The 17,958-nt window shown below is 36.9% G+C and overlaps 1 protein-coding gene across 2 annotated transcripts; it reads left to right on the plus strand.

The window, feature by feature from the left end:
• The first annotated feature begins 1,558 nt into the window (after positions 1–1,558).
• Positions 1,559–16,094, plus strand: septin5a (septin 5a). 2 transcript variants are annotated; one of them, XM_016235121.1, is made up of 12 exons: positions 1,559–1,658; positions 1,823–1,833; positions 9,783–9,873; positions 9,958–10,044; positions 10,330–10,453; positions 10,988–11,122; positions 12,247–12,364; positions 12,551–12,652; positions 12,847–12,943; positions 14,044–14,179; positions 14,275–14,377; positions 15,777–16,094. In XM_016235121.1, the coding sequence occupies exons 1-12, from the start codon at positions 1,616–1,618 to the stop codon at positions 15,837–15,839; spliced, it is 1,110 nt and encodes a 369-aa protein (XP_016090607.1). In that variant the 5' UTR covers positions 1,559–1,615; the 3' UTR covers positions 15,840–16,094. The 2 variants fall into 2 exon arrangements, with proteins under 2 accessions (XP_016090607.1, XP_016090606.1); XM_016235120.1 differs by lacking the exons at positions 1,559–1,658; positions 1,823–1,833 and adding an exon at positions 8,085–8,327.
• The last annotated feature ends 1,864 nt before the right edge of the window (positions 16,095–17,958 follow it).

Genomic DNA, 17,958 nt, shown 5'->3' on the forward strand with positions numbered 1-17,958 from the left:
TCACTCACGATCACAGCTCCACCCATATGTCCCAACAGTCCATTATCATGTCATTTAATCTATCGGGTTAGACACTGTTAATAATTTATGGTTTCATTGACAATGTTCAGCATATGTTCATCTGCAGATTGATCAGGGTTTGTGGTCCGCTGGAGACTAGATGTTTTTCTGTGCCAAACACTCTTTTTAAGCTGCTTGTTTTGAACCAGTCATGCATCAGGCTGGCATATGTTTACCAGATCTCCTTGTCAATACTTTATAATACATATATATATATATATATATATATATATATATATTACTTTTACTGCGGATACATGGGTTAAAATAAGAGGACGATGCACTAGTAAATGAACCTGGTCAAGTTTACAGTTTTATCAGATGCACGGGTTCATAATCGTCATGCATTCACAGACATGAGTTAATATCAGAGTTTGCTGGACTGGTTTATGAAAAAGCGGTTGTGTTTAGCACATCACAAAAAGTATCACTAACAAAGAAACAGATGCTCTCATCATAGGCATAGTGTTGATTTGAGCTGCATTGGGCAGCGCTTCCCTCTAGTGGACTACAGAAAAACAACCTGAAGTACTATAGAAGGCACATAAACATGACACTTTGCCTGCATCATGAAAAAACTAAGACTACAATTGGACAATCTCTTGACATCATGTTTGCATTTTGTCAATAATACAATATCTGATCATCTTTTTGAAAGAGAAATCCATTAATAGAGCGGCTCAGCAAATGTATATGTGTTCACCTTTCTTAGAGAGTGTGAATCTAGTAAAGTTACGTTTAATGTGGACGCACTGGTTCAGCTGCCAGTTTGTATTTTGATTCACAGAAATGCCTTAAAACTCCATTTAGAGACATGGTGCACACATTTCTCTTCTTTTATACTTAGGTGTTCGGCCAATCACAATGCACTGGGTCAGCTGGCCAATCAGAGCAGACTGCACTTGTCGGAAGGGGGGAATTTGTAGAAAACGAAGCGTTGAGAGAGGCGGGGCATAGAGGACCTACAATAATGTACAGTATTTGAAAAAGAATGTGTTTTTTGGACATTAAAGCATGTCAACATATTCTGTTACACCAAATACACAAAATAATGATCTTTAAAAAAGCATCATATGACCCCTTAAATTTTTTTACTAAATGTAATCATTTCATTTTTATATAATTTTCAATCAAAAACTGTGTCCGTATCCATTTCAGGCTGCAAAGCAACAAAATGTGATTATTTAAAAGGGAGGTGATTCTTTTCCATACCGGCTGTATGCAACAACAAAAAAACAAAACTGTAGATTTAATGTAATTTAATATAATGAAAAGGGTTTTTTATATTTACCCTTATCTATATTTGTTTTTAATGATTATTTTAGCCAAGCTGATTTTTATCTTTTCACACAATAATGCGTTTTTTGTACCAAAGTAACATTAAGCAGCATTGTTGTAGAGTTCTGTAAGCTGTGTCAATGAATGACGTATTGATGGGCGTGGTTTCGTCTGTGGTGGCCCCGCCCCTCTACGCCTGGGGTCCCCAGCGGGGCTGAACGTGAGACAGACGGAACCCGAGCAGAGCAGAGCCGCAGAGAGCGAGACGGCCTGAAACATGACCACCAACATCCGATATAAGAGCAGAATGGTGAAATCTGGTAATGACACAAACGCTGGCACTGTTTTACTCTGTTTGACTGGATGAGATGCTGATGATTTCTCTCTTCCTGCCTGTGCGTCTTCATCCCTCCCGCATCCCGCACCTGCTTCCCTCATCCGACCTGATGCTGCTGCTGCTGCTGATGCTGATGGTCGCACTCAGAGGACAGTGAGGTGAGAAACGAGAACCTTTACCACATTTCGCAATTTCAGTTCAGTTGTAGAGTTCCCACGAATTCGGTTTACAAACCACCATCGTTTCCACACAGATAAACCGCGCGACGTGAAATCTCACGACCCTCAGTTCTATGTCTTGACAGGGTGTTTTATGCATTTTGTGAATGCAAATCATTTGTGTGTGTTCGTGCTCGTGTTTACGACGTTTAAAATCATCTCTGCTGATTGCGCCCTCGACTGACGCACTTTATTGCTCATCATCTGCGCTGTCATACATTCTAGCCTTGAGCTGTTTTGAGCTCTGATAGAGGATGATAGTGCTGTTTCTCTCTGGAGGTGTTGTCATGGTTACAGGAGCCGGAGTGTGTGAGAGGGGGGCGAGTGAGCAGATGCCTGAAGTGTGAACCCTGAGCTCTGTGTGTGCAAATACATGTTTATAGTATTTGGAGAATATTTGCTGAAAAGAAATAGTGTGTTAAGTCCTCAAGCAATCAGATCTGTTGGTGGTTTGCACATAAATGTTGTATCACTCATAAAATGGTTTGGCGATCATTTTTATTTATGTGTTGATGTATTTTTCTAGCTAATAGACTTTAGTTCATGTTACAATCCAGTATATGTGGTGTTATTGGACATCAATATTTTTGAATCATTGTATATTTTAAAAATGTAAAAGTTTGGGGTCAGTAAGATTACTTTTTAAAATGTATTATTATTATTATTATGCAAGAATGCATTAAATTCATCAAAAAGTGACGGTTAAATCATTTATTTCAAATAAATGCTGTTCAAAGAATCTGTTTCCACAAAAATATTCGGCAGCACAACTGCTTTTAACATTGATAATAAGAAATGTTTCTTGAGCAGCAAATTAGATATCTTAGAATGACTTCTGAAGATCATGTGACACTGAAGACTGGAGTAATGATGCTGAAAATACAGCTGCGCATCACAGAAATACATTACATTTTACATTATATTAAAATAGAAAACAGTTCTTTTAAATTGTAATAATATTTCACAATTGTACAGTTTTTACTGTATTTTTGATCAAATAAATGCAGCCTTGGTGAGCAGAAGAGCCTTCTTCCAAAAACGTGAAAACTTACAGACCTCAAACTTTTGAACAACAATGTATATCTGCTAAAAGTTTTTCATCATTCAGAAGTATTAGCATGTAGATATAATGCAAGTATGTAAATATAAATTGCTTTTTAACTTTACAAACAATCACAAAGAAATGGCAAGTAACACATTGAATTAAACAAAACATTGAAACTTTGTAGTAGAAAAACTGAAGTATTTTCCATGTAAAACATACTCCAATAATCTTTGCTTTATTTACAACTTTAAAAAAAAAACTATTTTTGCAGTATAAAAGCATCTGCTAAATGATACAGCAAAGCTTTAATGCTGGAAACATTCTGTTTCACTGAAGCTGTTCAGAAGGTTAGTAATTTCACGCAGCTTCCAGCACTTAACCTATACACACACACACATGTAGTTACTAGAAAGCTCATCATCCTACGCAAAAGCAGAAATGCAACAGTTCACACACACACACACACACACACACACACACACACACACACACACTGTCAATGTTACAAGATCTCTCTCTCACACTCATTCTCCTGTTCCTTCCTTCTCCCCGTGTCATTTTCTGGTCTCTTTCTCTCTCTCTCTGCATTGAGACTTAATAACTTAACGGTGTGGAAGGTTGGCTGCCATTTCAGACACGTCTTATTTATCTCTGAAAAGGTCACTGCGTTGAAATAAGACTGTGTGTAAGTGTGTGTGTGTGTTTCTCTATAGAATGAGAAAAACTGAAGTATTTTACATGTAAAACATACTCCAATAATCTTTGCTTTATTTACAACTTTAAAAAAAAAACTATTTTTGCAGTATAAAAGCATCTGCTAAATGATACAGCAAAGCTTTAATGCTGGAAACATTCTGTTTCACTGAAGCTGTTCAGAAGGTTAGTAATTTCACGCAGCTTCCAGCACTTAACCTATACACACACACACACACATGTAGTTACTAGAAAGCTCATCATCCTACGCAAAAGCAGAAATGAAACGGTTCACACACACACACACTGTCAATGTTACAAGATCTCTCTCTCACACTCATTCTCCTGTTCCTTCCTTCTCCCCGTGTCATTTTCTGGTCTCTTTCTCTCTCTCTCTGCATTGAGACTTAATGGCTTAATGGTGTGGAAGGTTGGCTGCCATTTCAGACACGTCTTATTTATCTCTGAAAAGGTCACTGCATTGAAATAAGACTGTGTGTAAGTGTGTGTGTGTGTTTCTCTATAGAATGACCTGTCTGCAGTGTGCTGTCAGCTTAGTGTGCAGCTGCATGCAGCGTGACAGATGGCAGAATTGAAGTTTCTTTTGATCATGAAGTCAAATGGCCTGTGCAGTTGCTCAAATGCCACAGCAAGAAACATCCATCTCAGTATCTAGTATGAGAGAGGACAGAGTGTTCTGTAAGTGCTCCAGACAGAGATGTTATATTTGGTCGAACTTTTGCTGTAAATGTGAGCCTGTGTAGCTCATATACTCCACTGTTCAAAAGTTTGGGTCAGTACGATTTTTTTCTTTTTGAAAGAAATTAATACTTTTATTCAGCAAGCACGCATAAAATTGATCAAAAGTGTCAGTAAAACATTTATATTACAAAAGATTTCTATTTCAAATAAATGCTGTTCTGTTGAACTTCCTAATCGTCATGCATCACGCTTTCCACAAAAATATGAAGCAGCACAACGGTTTTCAATATAAAAATGATTCAAATTAGAATGATTTCTGAAGGATCATGTGACACTGAAGACTGGCGTAATGATGCTGAACATTCGGCTTAGCATCACAGGAATAAATTACGTCTTAAAATACATAGAAAACAGCTATTTTAAATTGTAACAATATTTCACAATTGTACTGTTTTTACTGTATTTTTGTTCAAATAATCACAGCCTCGATGAGCATAAGAGACTAGTAGCATATGTGCAATACAGTGTTCCTTAAGTATTATCCCTGAATTGTGAAGTGCTGTGAAAGGTTGTCGGTTTAAACCCCACAAGGGACGGTCCATCACCATTGTGCTCCTGAGCACTTAACCTCATGTTACTCCAGAGAAACTGTCCCTGTAATAAGTGTATTGCAAGTTACTCTGGATGCAAGCCGCAGTACAGGTGCAGTGAACCATTCAATCTCATGCCTGCAGTGTTACTAACAAACCGCTGAACCTGTAAAGCTGACATGGTCTGTAAGTGAGAGGAAAGCAGTCGCCCTTTGGAAACACCGTTCTATCCATCTGCGCTATCAGGTCTGTTTGGCCTGAGGATGTTTAGTAAGCACATTCATTCACTGCTCTTCCTCATCCTCAGACGTCTCTCCACCCGTCCCATCATCATGACATCATCAGTCACTCACTCAGTGTAACATGAGACGCACATGTGGCATTAATGGATGACATCATTGGTCCCAGCTCACTGAACAGCAGGCAGGAAATCACTGTCTGAGATTTTCTGACCAAGACTTGCTGGACGGAGAGATTGTATTATTTTTATATACCTTTCTGGTTAAATAATGGATAAATACATTTGTGAAAATACAATGAGAAATGTTCATGTACACAACAAGGGTGTTGCTATGCAGTTGCTAAGATATTCTGAATCTCTTTCTTTGCTTTGCTATATGGTTGCTAGGGTGTTCTGGGTGCTTGCCAGGGTGTTGAATACATTAGTAGTGGCTAATGTATTCTCAATGACTTTATGTGCATTGCTATGCAGTTGCAGTGAATCCCAGTGAATTGCTATCCCTGCGGTAGCAGTTCTTCTTAATCTGTTGCTATGTTATTGCTAGGGTGTTCTGGGTGGTTGCCAGGGTGTTGCTATGTAGTGGCTAATGTATTCTCAATGACTTTGTGCACATTGCTTTGCAGTTGGAGTGAATTTGACTGAACCTGCAGTAGCAGTTCTTCTTATTCTGTTGCTATGTTATTGCTAGGGTGTTCTGGGTGGTTGCCAGGCTGTTGCTATGCAGTGGCTAATATATTCTCAATGTGCATTGCTATGCAGTTGCAGTGAATCCCAGTGAATTGCTATCCCTGCAGTAGCCGTCCTTCTCAATCTGTTGCTATGTTATTGCTAGGGTGTTCTGGGTGGTTGCCAGGGCATTGTTATGCAGTTGCTAGGGTGTTCTGGGTGGTTGCCAGAGTGTTGCTATGCAGTTTCCAAGAGATTCTGAATGACTTTCTTTGCATTGTTGATGTGGGGTTTCTAGGATGTTCTGAGTGGTTGTCATGGTGTTGCTATGCAGTTGATAAAGTATTCTGAATGCCTTTCTGTGAGCCACTGTGGTTATTGGTGTGGGTGGTTTACAAGGCGTTGCTATGCTATTCCTAAAGTATTCTGAATGCCTGTCTCTGTGTTGCTATGTTGTGTTGGGTGTTCTAGTTGGTTTCCCGAGTGTTGCCATGTCGTTGCTAAGATGATATAAATGGCTTTGTGTGCATTGCTGTGGGGTTACTACGGTGTTCTCAGTGGTTTCCAGGGTGTTGTTATGCAGTTGCAAAAGTGTTTTGAGTTTGTGATCAAAAGGTGTTAAATAAAAGCTGTTTCCTCCATTTTTTTGACACGTTTGAAGACGTGTTTCTTTAATACACTGATCGTATTGGAGTTCCTCAAACAGCACTGATTAACAACAATACAGATATTGGTCTGTGTCTGGTGAGGGTTGTTCCAGGTGGCACTCATGGAGGGCAGCTGGACAGTGAGAGGGTGTTGTTCTCTGTTAGGAGGGGGATCAGGACTATTGTATCACTGAAGGACATCTGTTCTGCTCTATTCAACAGACCCCCTCTGGACCCCCCACCCCCCACCAGCACATTCATCATCTATATGCATGACCAGACCCCCATAATGAGGTGAATCATGCTTCATATGAAGATTTTTATTAGTGCTGTTTGCTCAGACATCACTATTACTATTTCTCATATTAGGGTTAGTGAGCTGATTGAACCCCGAACCTTTAACTCTAACCCTAACAGAATTGCATAGGCCAGCATTTCATTCAGAAAATGTGAAAAATCTAGTTTGAAGATGTTCAGTCACACACATATTCACAGAATCTGGTCCGACAGGCTTTGAGTGTCATCACTACGAGCACATGCATGTAATATTACACATTAGGTGGGAATTTTGTGACACATTCAGTTTTAATGCATTTAAGCTTACATTCATTAACTTTTGTGGTTCTTGCATTCCGATTATCTAAATATAATGTCAATTGATTCTATTTTCATGTTATATAAGAGAGTCACTGAATTGTGTCATTAGTTGTGATATCAGGTGTCAGGATGAAACAATTACATTATGAATTTGTGTGTATATGTGCATGATTTTACTTCTCTTGTGCATGGAGAGAAAATCCTTGAGTTTCATTATACTAGTGCCCCCTGGTGGAATTATATATATTTATAGATAGAGAGACACTGTGTTCAGAGTCTAAAATATATATATATTTTTTAAAGCAGTCTGTTTTGCTCATCAAGGCTCATGATCCTTCAGAAATCATTCTAATGTGCTGATTTGCTGCTTAAGAAACATTTCTGATTATTATCAATGTTGAAAACAGTTGTGCTGCTTCATATTTTTGTTGAAACCATGATACATTTTTGTGGGTTTTTTGATGAATAGAAAGTTCAAAACAACAAAAAATATTTGAAATAGAAATCTCTGTAACATTATAAATGTTTTACTGTCGCTTTTGATCAATTTATTCCATCCTGCTAAATAAAATTATTCATTTTATTAAAAAAAATCTTACTGACCCCATGCATCATCATAGCATTTGAAAATAATGCTATAGTAAAGTTCAGGCTGCTGTGCTGTAGTCTGTAGAAAAGCTGTGCCAGTCTGGCAAGGTCTGTTGGGAAGGGTGTGGCTGCCGTCTTACTAAATGTGTCTTGCTCCCTAAAAAATACACACACACACACACACACACAGAAATCCCTGCACCTCAGAGCCATCTGTGGAAAAAAAAGTGGGGGAGGAATGAATGAGTGTTTTTATTCCTGAGGGTTTTTATTCCCGTTTTCAGTTGCCCCCCCCCCCCCTTTCCTGTCTAAAATTGCTTCCATGCTTTTTTTTCCTTTACGTCTTTTCGTTTTTCTCACTCTCTCCCTCTCAGTCAGTACCTTCTTTTGTCAGTCTTTCATTCAGTCATGTGGAGATTCCTCTGCCTGCCTGTCTGAACACGGCACGCTGGGATGTGCCGTGGGCCAGAGACAAACAGAAAACAGGGAAAAGGAAACCAGAGAGGGTTTATAGAGGCAGAGAGTGATAAACTGAGGGTCACGCAGGTATAAAGAGGGACGGCACACATTTCTGAGACGTCTGGTTCAGGATGGACACCATGATGCTGCAGGAGAAACTGGTGGAGAAACTTCTGTGTCCCCGAACCAGAACCACCCGACAGAAGGTTCGCTGTTTATATATATATATATATATTATATATATGCTTCAGTTTTGTTTATTAGTATTATTGTAAATAGTATGTAGTCACAAGCATGATATTGTGTAAATTTTGTTTGTGTTAGTGGTGTTTGCTCATAAGTAGTTAGAGATTTAAAGTAGTAAACAACCACTCAGAATACTATAGCAACTGCTTAGCAACACCCGAGCAGCCTCATAGCAACGTGCTTAAATAATTCAGTATACTTTAGCAATCACATGAAGCCTTGAAATATAATGCATTATAAAAGTATTTGTAATGCATTAATTATGCCTTGCAGTGCACCATTTAATGCATTGCATGATCTCATGAATAATGGTAACCATGGTTATAATGCATTATAATACTTATGTATACATTGTTACACCTTTAGAAATATTATGCATGATGAATAGAAGCCTGTTTGCAACTTTTTTTATCTCACAATTTGGATTTTTTTTTTTTTTTTCAATTCTGAGTTTATATCTCATTATTTGGACTTATTTTAAAATTGCGAGATATAAACTCAAAATTGCAAGATACAAACTCAGGAACGCAAGGAAGTCAGAATTGTGATATATAAGCTTGCAATTGCAAGAAAAAAGCAGAATTCTGAATTTTTTCTTTCTTTCTCAGAGCTGCAAGAAACAAAGTATAACCTCAGAATTGCGGGACAAAAGTCCAAATTGTGAGATAAAAAGTCGCAATTACCTTTTTTTTCTGCATGATAAACCAATTTTTAGATGCAACAAGGAATCTGAAAAAACTCAAATGCATTATAATATTTTTTGATTTTATTCATGAAAACATATAATGCATTACAATGTGCATTATACTGTGAATACCTTTTATAATGCATTGTACATAAAGGCTACAAGTGTTACCACTTTTTCTATCTAGTTGAGCACACATGTATCTTTATTCTCACACACTGTACTTGTGGGGTGAGATAAGGCAGGGTTTCTCTTTTCTAGGATGATGGACAGCGGAAACACACATGACGGGTTGTGAGATGCTCTGGCAGTCAGATGAGTTGAGTTTGGCCCAAGTTTGAGTGTGTTAAAAAGGCCTTTTCAGCGTATGTAAATATGGCTTCTGTCTGTGTGTATGTGGTCACTCTGGCCTGCACACTGAGCTGGTTCTGCTGTCAGGTTTAATAGAGATTTTGCTTCCCGTCAGTAATGTCTGTGTTCTCCGTGTCAGTTTGAGTGGTTATGACTGCTGAGCGGTTTCCGGCACAGTTGGTAGATCTGCAGGAGACTCAACACTACTGGGCTTTTTATTCTGTGCTATTTTTGTGCCAGTCTGACGATTCACAGAAGTTCGGTCTTAAAGGGACGGTTCACCCAATAATCCTTCAAAACCTATATAACTTACTTTCTTCCATAAAATGCAAAAGAATAAATTATACAGAATGTTCATGTTTTGACTTGTGTCTTTCAGGACAAACAGTATGTTGGCTTTGCTACGCTTCCTAATCAAGTCCACAGGAAGTCGGTGAAGAAGGGCTTTGACTTCACTCTGATGGTGGCAGGTACGGCTGAGATCCTCACAATAACATGTGACACTGACTTCATGCTCATCTTTGTTAATAACAATTTCACTGTATGTGTTTTAGGTGAATCTGGATTGGGAAAGTCTACTCTAGTTAACAGCCTCTTCCTCACAGATCTTTATAAAGACAGAAAATTGCTAAATGCTGAAGGTAAGAATTGTCTTAAAGGAACAGTACACCCCAAAATAACAATTCTGTTATTGTTATATAAGAATACAATATACACTGCTACTTGTTTTGTTTTTTGTTTGTTTTTTATAACTAATAATTAATACTTTTATTCATCAAGAATTCCTTAAATTGATCAAAAGTGATAGTAAAGACATTTATAATGTTACCCAAAGCTTTTTAACAGTAGTGTAGCATATACACAAGTTTACATCTCTTCAACAGGTTTGTTAGTTTGAATGCTATATTGTGCGTTTCCTGTAACAGAGCGTATTAATCAGACGGTTGAGATCACCAAACACACGGTTGACATCGAGGAGAAAGGAGTCAAACTCAAACTCACCATTGTGGACACGCCGGGGTTTGGAGACGCGGTCAATAACAATGAATGGTGAGAATTCAGCTGCTCTCAGCATCCCATGAGCACAGTTACGAAACGGATAGTTACGGTCGTAGATGCTGATTGCTCGATACAGCATTTTATGAAAGCAGAAAGCTCTTTAGTCATGTCTGTATTCATAATACATTAGCCTTGAGAGCCTGAGTGGTTGGGGATTCATGAGTTGATGAAAATCGAATAATTCAATAAATCATTAAAAATTAAATAAATAAAGTAAATAATAAAAAAGAAACTAAAATAAAAGATAACAAATGTTAAAATAAATGCACAACTTTAAAAGAAAAACAATCAAAATAAAATACTTACTAAAAAAGATTTTAAAAATGTTTTGCCTGCATGTCATGTGACCATTATTAACTGATATCAGACAGTTGTGCACATGCAAATGTGTTAAGTTATTAAAATATTAACTTCTCAGGGTGACTATAAGTAATTATTTTAGATCAGCTGACAAAAAAGCCTTAGTGTGTTATTGTGTACAATTCTGTCACTCTGAAGAGTGTGTGTTTGTGTGTGTGTTTGCAGTTGGGGGCCCATCACAGACTACACTGACCAGCAGTTTGAACAGTACTTCAGAGACGAGAGTGGACTGAACAGAAAGAACATATTAGACAACAGAGTGCACTGCTGTCTGTACTTCATTCCGCCGTTTGGACACGGGTACGAGCGGGTTTAACGGGTCTGTCTTGCATGGGTCAGGTTCATATGCATCATCTTCATATTTGCATAATCGGCCTCAGGCCATCCAAAATGTAGATGAGTTTGTTTCTGCATCAGATTTGGAGAAATGTAGCATTGCATCACTTGCTCACCAATGGATCCTCTGCAGTGAATGGGTGCCGTCAGAATGAGAGTCCAAACAGCTGATAAAAACATCACAATAATCCAACACCACTCCAGTCCATCAGTTAACATCCTGTGAAGCCAAAAGCTGCGTGTTTGTAAGAAACAAATCCATGTTTTTAACTTCAAACTGTTGCTCCCAGTTGTTTCCGAATCCATAATCCATAATATTGGTTTCTCCAGTGAAAAGTTTGTCTTGTTTGAATAAGGAGAGAAATCTGCACAAGCACCGTTTACAAGCCAAAACAGTCCCAAATAGTTTTAAACAAATATGTGTGTAGATTTTGATGTGAGAGAACAGCAGAGGATTGACTTTTTCACTGGAGGAAGCGTTATTATGGATTATGGACTCATATTTTGCAATAGTTTGAAGTTAAAAAAGTCTTAATGATGGATTTGTTTCTTACAAACACGCAGAATTTAATTTCTCCAGACGTTAACTGATGGTCAGGAGTGGTGTGGATTATTGTGATGTTTTTATCAGCTGTTTGGGCTCTCATTCTGACGGCACCCATTCACTGCAGACCATCCACTGGTGAACACATGATGTAATGCTACATTTCTCCAAATCTGATGAAGAAACAAACTCATCTATATTTTGGATGCCCTGAGGGTGAGGACATTTTCAGCTAATTTTAATTTTTGGGTAAACTGTACCTTTAACAAACCTGACACTGACTCTCAGATGTGAATTCATGACTTCATATCATTCTTGAGTATGAATGTGTTAAAAGTAAACATATTAGACTTTCTGTCCATGCTGGTAGTCTCAACTTGTGAAAAATACCCTGTCTTCTTAATAAAAAAATGATACAGTTTTTAAATACGTAATAGAAGTGAATAGAATGGAATGTAGAGATGGGTAGTGGTGAAATGTTCTTGATCTCCATATGAATATCATAAGCATCAGATGTTCAGACTCTGTTATTTCTGCTGTGCAGTTTGCGGCCGGTGGACGTGGAGTTCATGAAGGCTCTGCATGAGAAAGTGAACATCATTCCTCTGATCTCGAAAGCGGACTGTCTCACTCCTAGTGAGGTTAAAAAGCTCAAGGACCGGGTGAGTGGACACTATCCGATCGCATGTCAACCGTAAATCAGATTATTTTTGAAAAGTGGTGCTCCTGCTGGAATTATTATTTTATACTAGGCCAAATGCATCCGATTCAAGCTGGTTGTTTACTGCACATTTGCAGGTTGTGCAGCATGATTGTCATGTTCATAGTGTGGGTCTGTTTTCCTGCAGGTGCGAGACGAGATCGAGCACTTCGGGATTAAAGTGTATCAGTTTCCTGAGTGTGACTCTGATGAAGAGGAGGAGTTCAAACAGATGGACAAAGAGCTGAAGGTCCGGCAAACACATCTCATAATTCATTTGAACAAAATCTCCAAACACACTTCTAAATATCTGAATGAATTTGAATGAATTTCACTCCGTTTGGGTTGATTTTACTCACATGATGGACTTTTTACAGCTGCCAACAGCTGGAGGAGTGAAGCTTGTCTCCTCTTATGTGTCTTATGTGTGTGTGTGTACTGTAGGAGTGCACTCCGTTCGCTGTCATCGGCAGTAATACAGTGGTGGAGGCCAGAGGTCAGAGGGTCAGAGGTCGTCTTTACCCCTGGGGCATCGTGGAAGGTCAGTATCCTTAAGCCAGAAACGCTCTACACAAGTACACCAAAACAGACATTAACGCTTGGCAAATGGATTGTGCATACTTGTAGTATGTTGAAATTACTACAGAATGTCAAAAGTGCCGTGATGATACGGCTGGGCGATAAACAATATCATACATGGACATTTTTACTCTGATAGTTCATTTCACAAGCTTTTCACTGGTTCACTATTTCAGTTTTATGATGTAGTTTGTCGCTATACTAGCATACTGGACATTATTAGCCAAAACAACACTACACACTTAGAAGCATGCACTTTATCATCATTAGCACAGTGCATACTTGTTCATATGTAGTATATATTAGTCCAGCTCAAAGAACTCAAACAGAACAGCATAATGCTAGCAAGTCAACAACTCACTGATTCAATGATCAAGTCTAAGAACCGGCTCATTGAATGCGCAAAAAGTGAGTTACTAAGGCCAAATTTTAATATTGATTATTGTAAATGAAAATCACATTTAAGCCATGACTGTCAGGAATTTGTCAACTGAATCTGCGAGTTGTAATATGAAAACTAGTATATTTGCATAGCATTCTTATTAAAATGTTAACACATTTTTGCCCCATGTGACATCTGTACATTTTATTTTTATACAATTTGTTATCAACATATTTGCAATTTTTTTTAAATACTATATAGTATATTATTATTATCCATTGTTTGCACACTTGAATAATCAGTAACTTAAACTGATATATTAGTGTTGGTATAAACTTCAAATTTTGATAGCGTATAATACGTTTTGGTAGAAAATCAATGCATATTAAATGTGTGCACTAATCTTTCATACTAGTGCTGACTGTGACTAGTCTGACGAGTGCTGGCTAGAATAAATAATTAACATGGTTTAACGATCATTATATTTTTACTTTTAATACTTAAGTACATTAAGTACTTTTGTACTTTTACTGGAGTAATATTTTATTAGGGTATCTGTACTTTTACTCAAGTACTTGATTTGTGTACTTCGTCCACCGCTGTGTAAATGTAGAGGTATGTAAAGGTATGTGTGTTCATGACAGTGAACTCTATGGCATTTCTATGTGTGTGTTGTTCAGTGGAGAATCAGTCTCACTGTGACTTTGTGAAACTGAGGAACATGCTGATTCGCTCTCACATGCACGACCTGAAAGACGTGACGTGCGACGTGCACTACGAAAACTACCGAGCCCACTGCATCCAGGAGATGACCAGGTGTGTGACATTCACAGAGTGATTAACGTTTGTTTATTGAACTTTCCAGCATAGATGTGGTTCGTATAATGAACGTGTGTGTTTGTGCGTTTCAGTAAACTTGCGCAGGATAACCGTACGGACAGTCCACTACCCATCCTGCCTCTGCCCACACCAGACGTGGAGACAGAGAAACTCATCAAGATGAAGGACGAAGAGGTACAAAACGATCATCACTGATATTAAACCAGCACTGAGAAGTGTGCTGTAGATTTCCATACAGTTAGGACGCTAGTGTTATTTTACTGTCATTGAGATACTATTACTGCTTTTATTCATATTTTGAATTAGTATTTATTTTTATATTTTCTGTTTTCATTTTAATTTTAGTTAAACTTTTAGTAATTTTGTTGTTCGTTCTTGTCATTTTTTATTATATCTATATATTTTTTTATCTATGTATATTTATTTCTTCATTTTTGCTTCATATTCTTCAAATAAGGAAATACACAAGCAATTTATTGTAAAGTAGCCATGCTGCTATGTCAAATTTAGGTTAAAAAAAACTAAATTACTAAATGGTTCAAAAATGTGTGGTTAGAAAAATACAAAAACTGTAAAAAAAAAATAATAATAAAAAAAAACTTTAAAACAGTAAAATTGTAAAATATTATTACAATTTAAAATGACTGTTTTCTGTCTGTTTTCATTTTAATTTTAGTTAAACTTTTAGTAATTTTGTTGTTCGTTCTTGTCATTTTTTATTATATCTATATATTTTTTTATCTATGTATATTTATTTCTTCATTTTTGCTTCATATTCTTCAAATAAGGAAATACACAAGCAATTTATTGTAAAGTAGCCATGCTGCTATGTCAAATTTAGGTTAAAAAAAACTAAATTACTAAATGGTTCAAAAATGTGTGGTTAGAAAAATACAAAAACTGTAAAAAAAAAAAATAATAAAAAAAAACTTTAAAACAGTAAAATTGTAAAATATTATTACAATTTAAAATGACTGTTTTCTGTCAATGTTAAAATGTAATTTATTTCTGTGATGTGCAGCTGTATTTTCAGCATCATTACTCCAGTCTTCAGTGTCACGTGATTCTTCAGAAATCATTCTAATGTGCTGATTTGCTGCTCAAGAAACATTTCTGATTATTATCAATGTTGAAAACAGTTGAGCTGCTTCATACATTAATTTTGAGGGAACCATGATACATTTTATTTTTCAGGATTCTTTGATGAATAGAACGTTCAAAAGAACAGCATTTATTTGAAATAGAAATCTTTTGTAACATTCTTTACTGTCACATTTGACAAATTTAATGAATTCTTGCTGATTAAAACTATTAATTTCTTTCAAACAGAAAAAAAACCCAATTCTTTTGGACCCCAAACTTTTGAAAAGTAGAATAATTTATGTGAAATCAAGCTTTAAAACATTATAATGTACAGTAGAAAATTGTTTTTCTGGCAAGAGAAAATTTTGATATGGGGATAATAAAAAGGCATGCTGATATTGTTATTGTGCATTTCAGCTTTTTCACCAGTGTAAACTACAAGAAAGTTACAATGACATTTTCCTGACTGTGCGTTGTTTTGTATGTGCAGCTGAAGAGAATGCAGGAGATGCTGGAAAAGATGCAACAACAGATGCATGAGAAAGACCAGTGATGCTGACACACACACACACACACACACACTACAGCCCTCACAGTAGCCCTCAGATGTGAATGATATTTAAATGATACTTTACAAATCTCATATCTACAGGTCTGACCCTCAGATCCGCTCTGTTCATCTGCTCGGTGCTTCTGTCTGCCTGCATCAAATACAGTGCCGCTGTCATGTGATTCATCATGAACGTACATAAACCAGTCTAACTTAAAGGGTTAGTTCACCCAAAAATGAAAATTAGCTCATAAATTACTCTCCCTCAAGTCATCCTAGGTGTATATGACTTTCTTCATTCAGACGAATCCAGTCGGAGTTATATTAAAAATTGTCTTTGATCTTTCAAGCTGTTTAATGGCACTCAGCGGGTGTTGCATGCATCAGTCCAAAAGAAGTAAAAAAAAAGCGCCCATCCATTAAATAAAAGTGTCTCACACGGCTCCGGGTGGTGAACAAAGGCCTTCTGTAGCGAATCGATGTGTTTTTGTAAGAAAAATATCCATATTCAAAACGTAATAATCACTTTAATGTGGCTTGCGCTCACTGTTGTACACAGAAGCAGTTCCGGGAGGATGACGTATGAGGTCAGCTTTGCACTGATTTTACTAGCATTTACTGAAATTACTAAAAGTTGAACTAAAATTAAAATGAAAACAGAAAATATAAAAATAAATACTAATTCAAAATATGAATAAAAGCAATAATAGTATCTCAATGACAGTAAAATAATACTAGCATCCTAATAACTGTATGGAAATCTAGAAGTACAAAATGAGGATTTGTAAAGAAGAATGTCGGAGGATTTCGATATAAACCAAGAGGAGACTGGTTTTCCTTTGCTAAAGTAAGGAAAGTTTTCTTCCTTTGCTCCTGTTAACAAACGTTGGTTTTCACAAGACTCACCGGCGCATGCGCAGCGCTGAACTCATACGTCATGCTCCTGGAGCTGCTTCTGTGTACAACTGCTGGCGCAAGCTAGATTAAAGTGATTATTACGTTTTGAATATGGATATTTTTCTTACAAAAACACATCGATTTGCTACAGAAGGCCTTTGTTCACCCCCCGGAGCCGTGTGAGACACTTTTGTTTTTATGGATGGGTGCTTTTTATTTAACTTCTTTTGGACTGATGCATGCAACACCCGCTGAGTGCCATGAAACAGCTTGAAAGATCAAAGACAATTTTTAATATAACGCCGACTGGATTCATCTGAAAGAAGAAAGTCATATACACCTAGGATGACTTGAGGGTGAGTAATTTATGGGCTAATTTTTCATTTTTGGGTGAACTAACCCTTTAAGTTAACTTCTGAAGGTATCTCATTTATGTTGACTTTTTGTGTGCGAGTTGTTTTCTGAAACAGTGCAGGGGTTCATGGATGTGTGTGTGTGTGTGTGTGTGTGTGTTTGGAGAGACATTGATGTCCTTTCGTGATGCATTTGTTGGGTTTGATGGCGGTTTTGATTTTTATAGTGAATGTGAACATACAGTACGGCTCCAATAACTGTTACCAATAAACCTCCTCAGTTCAGATGGCTGGTTTTTGCTTGTTTTATAACAATAATAATCAGAATAAAATCTATTGTTATTATGAGTGTTAATGGCCTTTAATAATTTAATAATTTATATTATGTCAATTGTTTATGTACATCTTGAAGTAAAGCTTGCTAATAAATGTGAATAATTTAACAGTTGTCGTTGTGTGTTTACTATATTTTCATATCCATGTGACTGATCAGTATCTGTTATGTCAGAAGATATATAATTTATAAGATATTTTGAATGTAACACCACCTTGCAATGCATCATATTTGCTGAAGGAAATTCACACAGGTGCTTATTCCAAAAATAATGGAAGTTTTGCTCTAGTACGTCACACTTTCTCATGAAATATGGCATTTCTCATATATTATGACGAAGTTTTGTAGTATCCTGCCACAAAGACATGATTCACGTCTTCTTCTGATTACCCATATGCAAACGTAATGTATATACATATATTAAATATCCATATACGAAATATTGTCATATAAAGTAAAAACATACATGAAACCCATTAGAAATCAATTTCATATATTTACACGTATCTACCTAAATATGTATGTTTATGTATGTGTA

This window comes from Sinocyclocheilus grahami, unplaced genomic scaffold, assembly GCF_001515645.1.
Source record: "Sinocyclocheilus grahami isolate Dianchi unplaced genomic scaffold, SAMN03320097.WGS_v1.1 scaffold463.1, whole genome shotgun sequence".
Taxonomy (NCBI): Eukaryota; Metazoa; Chordata; class Actinopteri; order Cypriniformes; family Cyprinidae; genus Sinocyclocheilus; species Sinocyclocheilus grahami.

Bases quoted from the DNA above. Each gene is read 5' to 3' on its own strand.
- septin5a (XM_016235120.1), top strand. From the start codon at position 8,253: ATGGACACCATGATGCTGCAGGAGAAACTGGTGGAGAAACTTCTGTGT. The intron at 12,365-12,550 runs GTGAGTGGACAC...GTTTTCCTGCAG, and splicing joins TTAAAAAGCTCAAGGACCGG to GTGCGAGACGAGATCGAGCA. The intron at 12,944-14,043 runs GTCAGTATCCTT...TGTGTTGTTCAG, and splicing joins CCCCTGGGGCATCGTGGAAG to TGGAGAATCAGTCTCACTGT.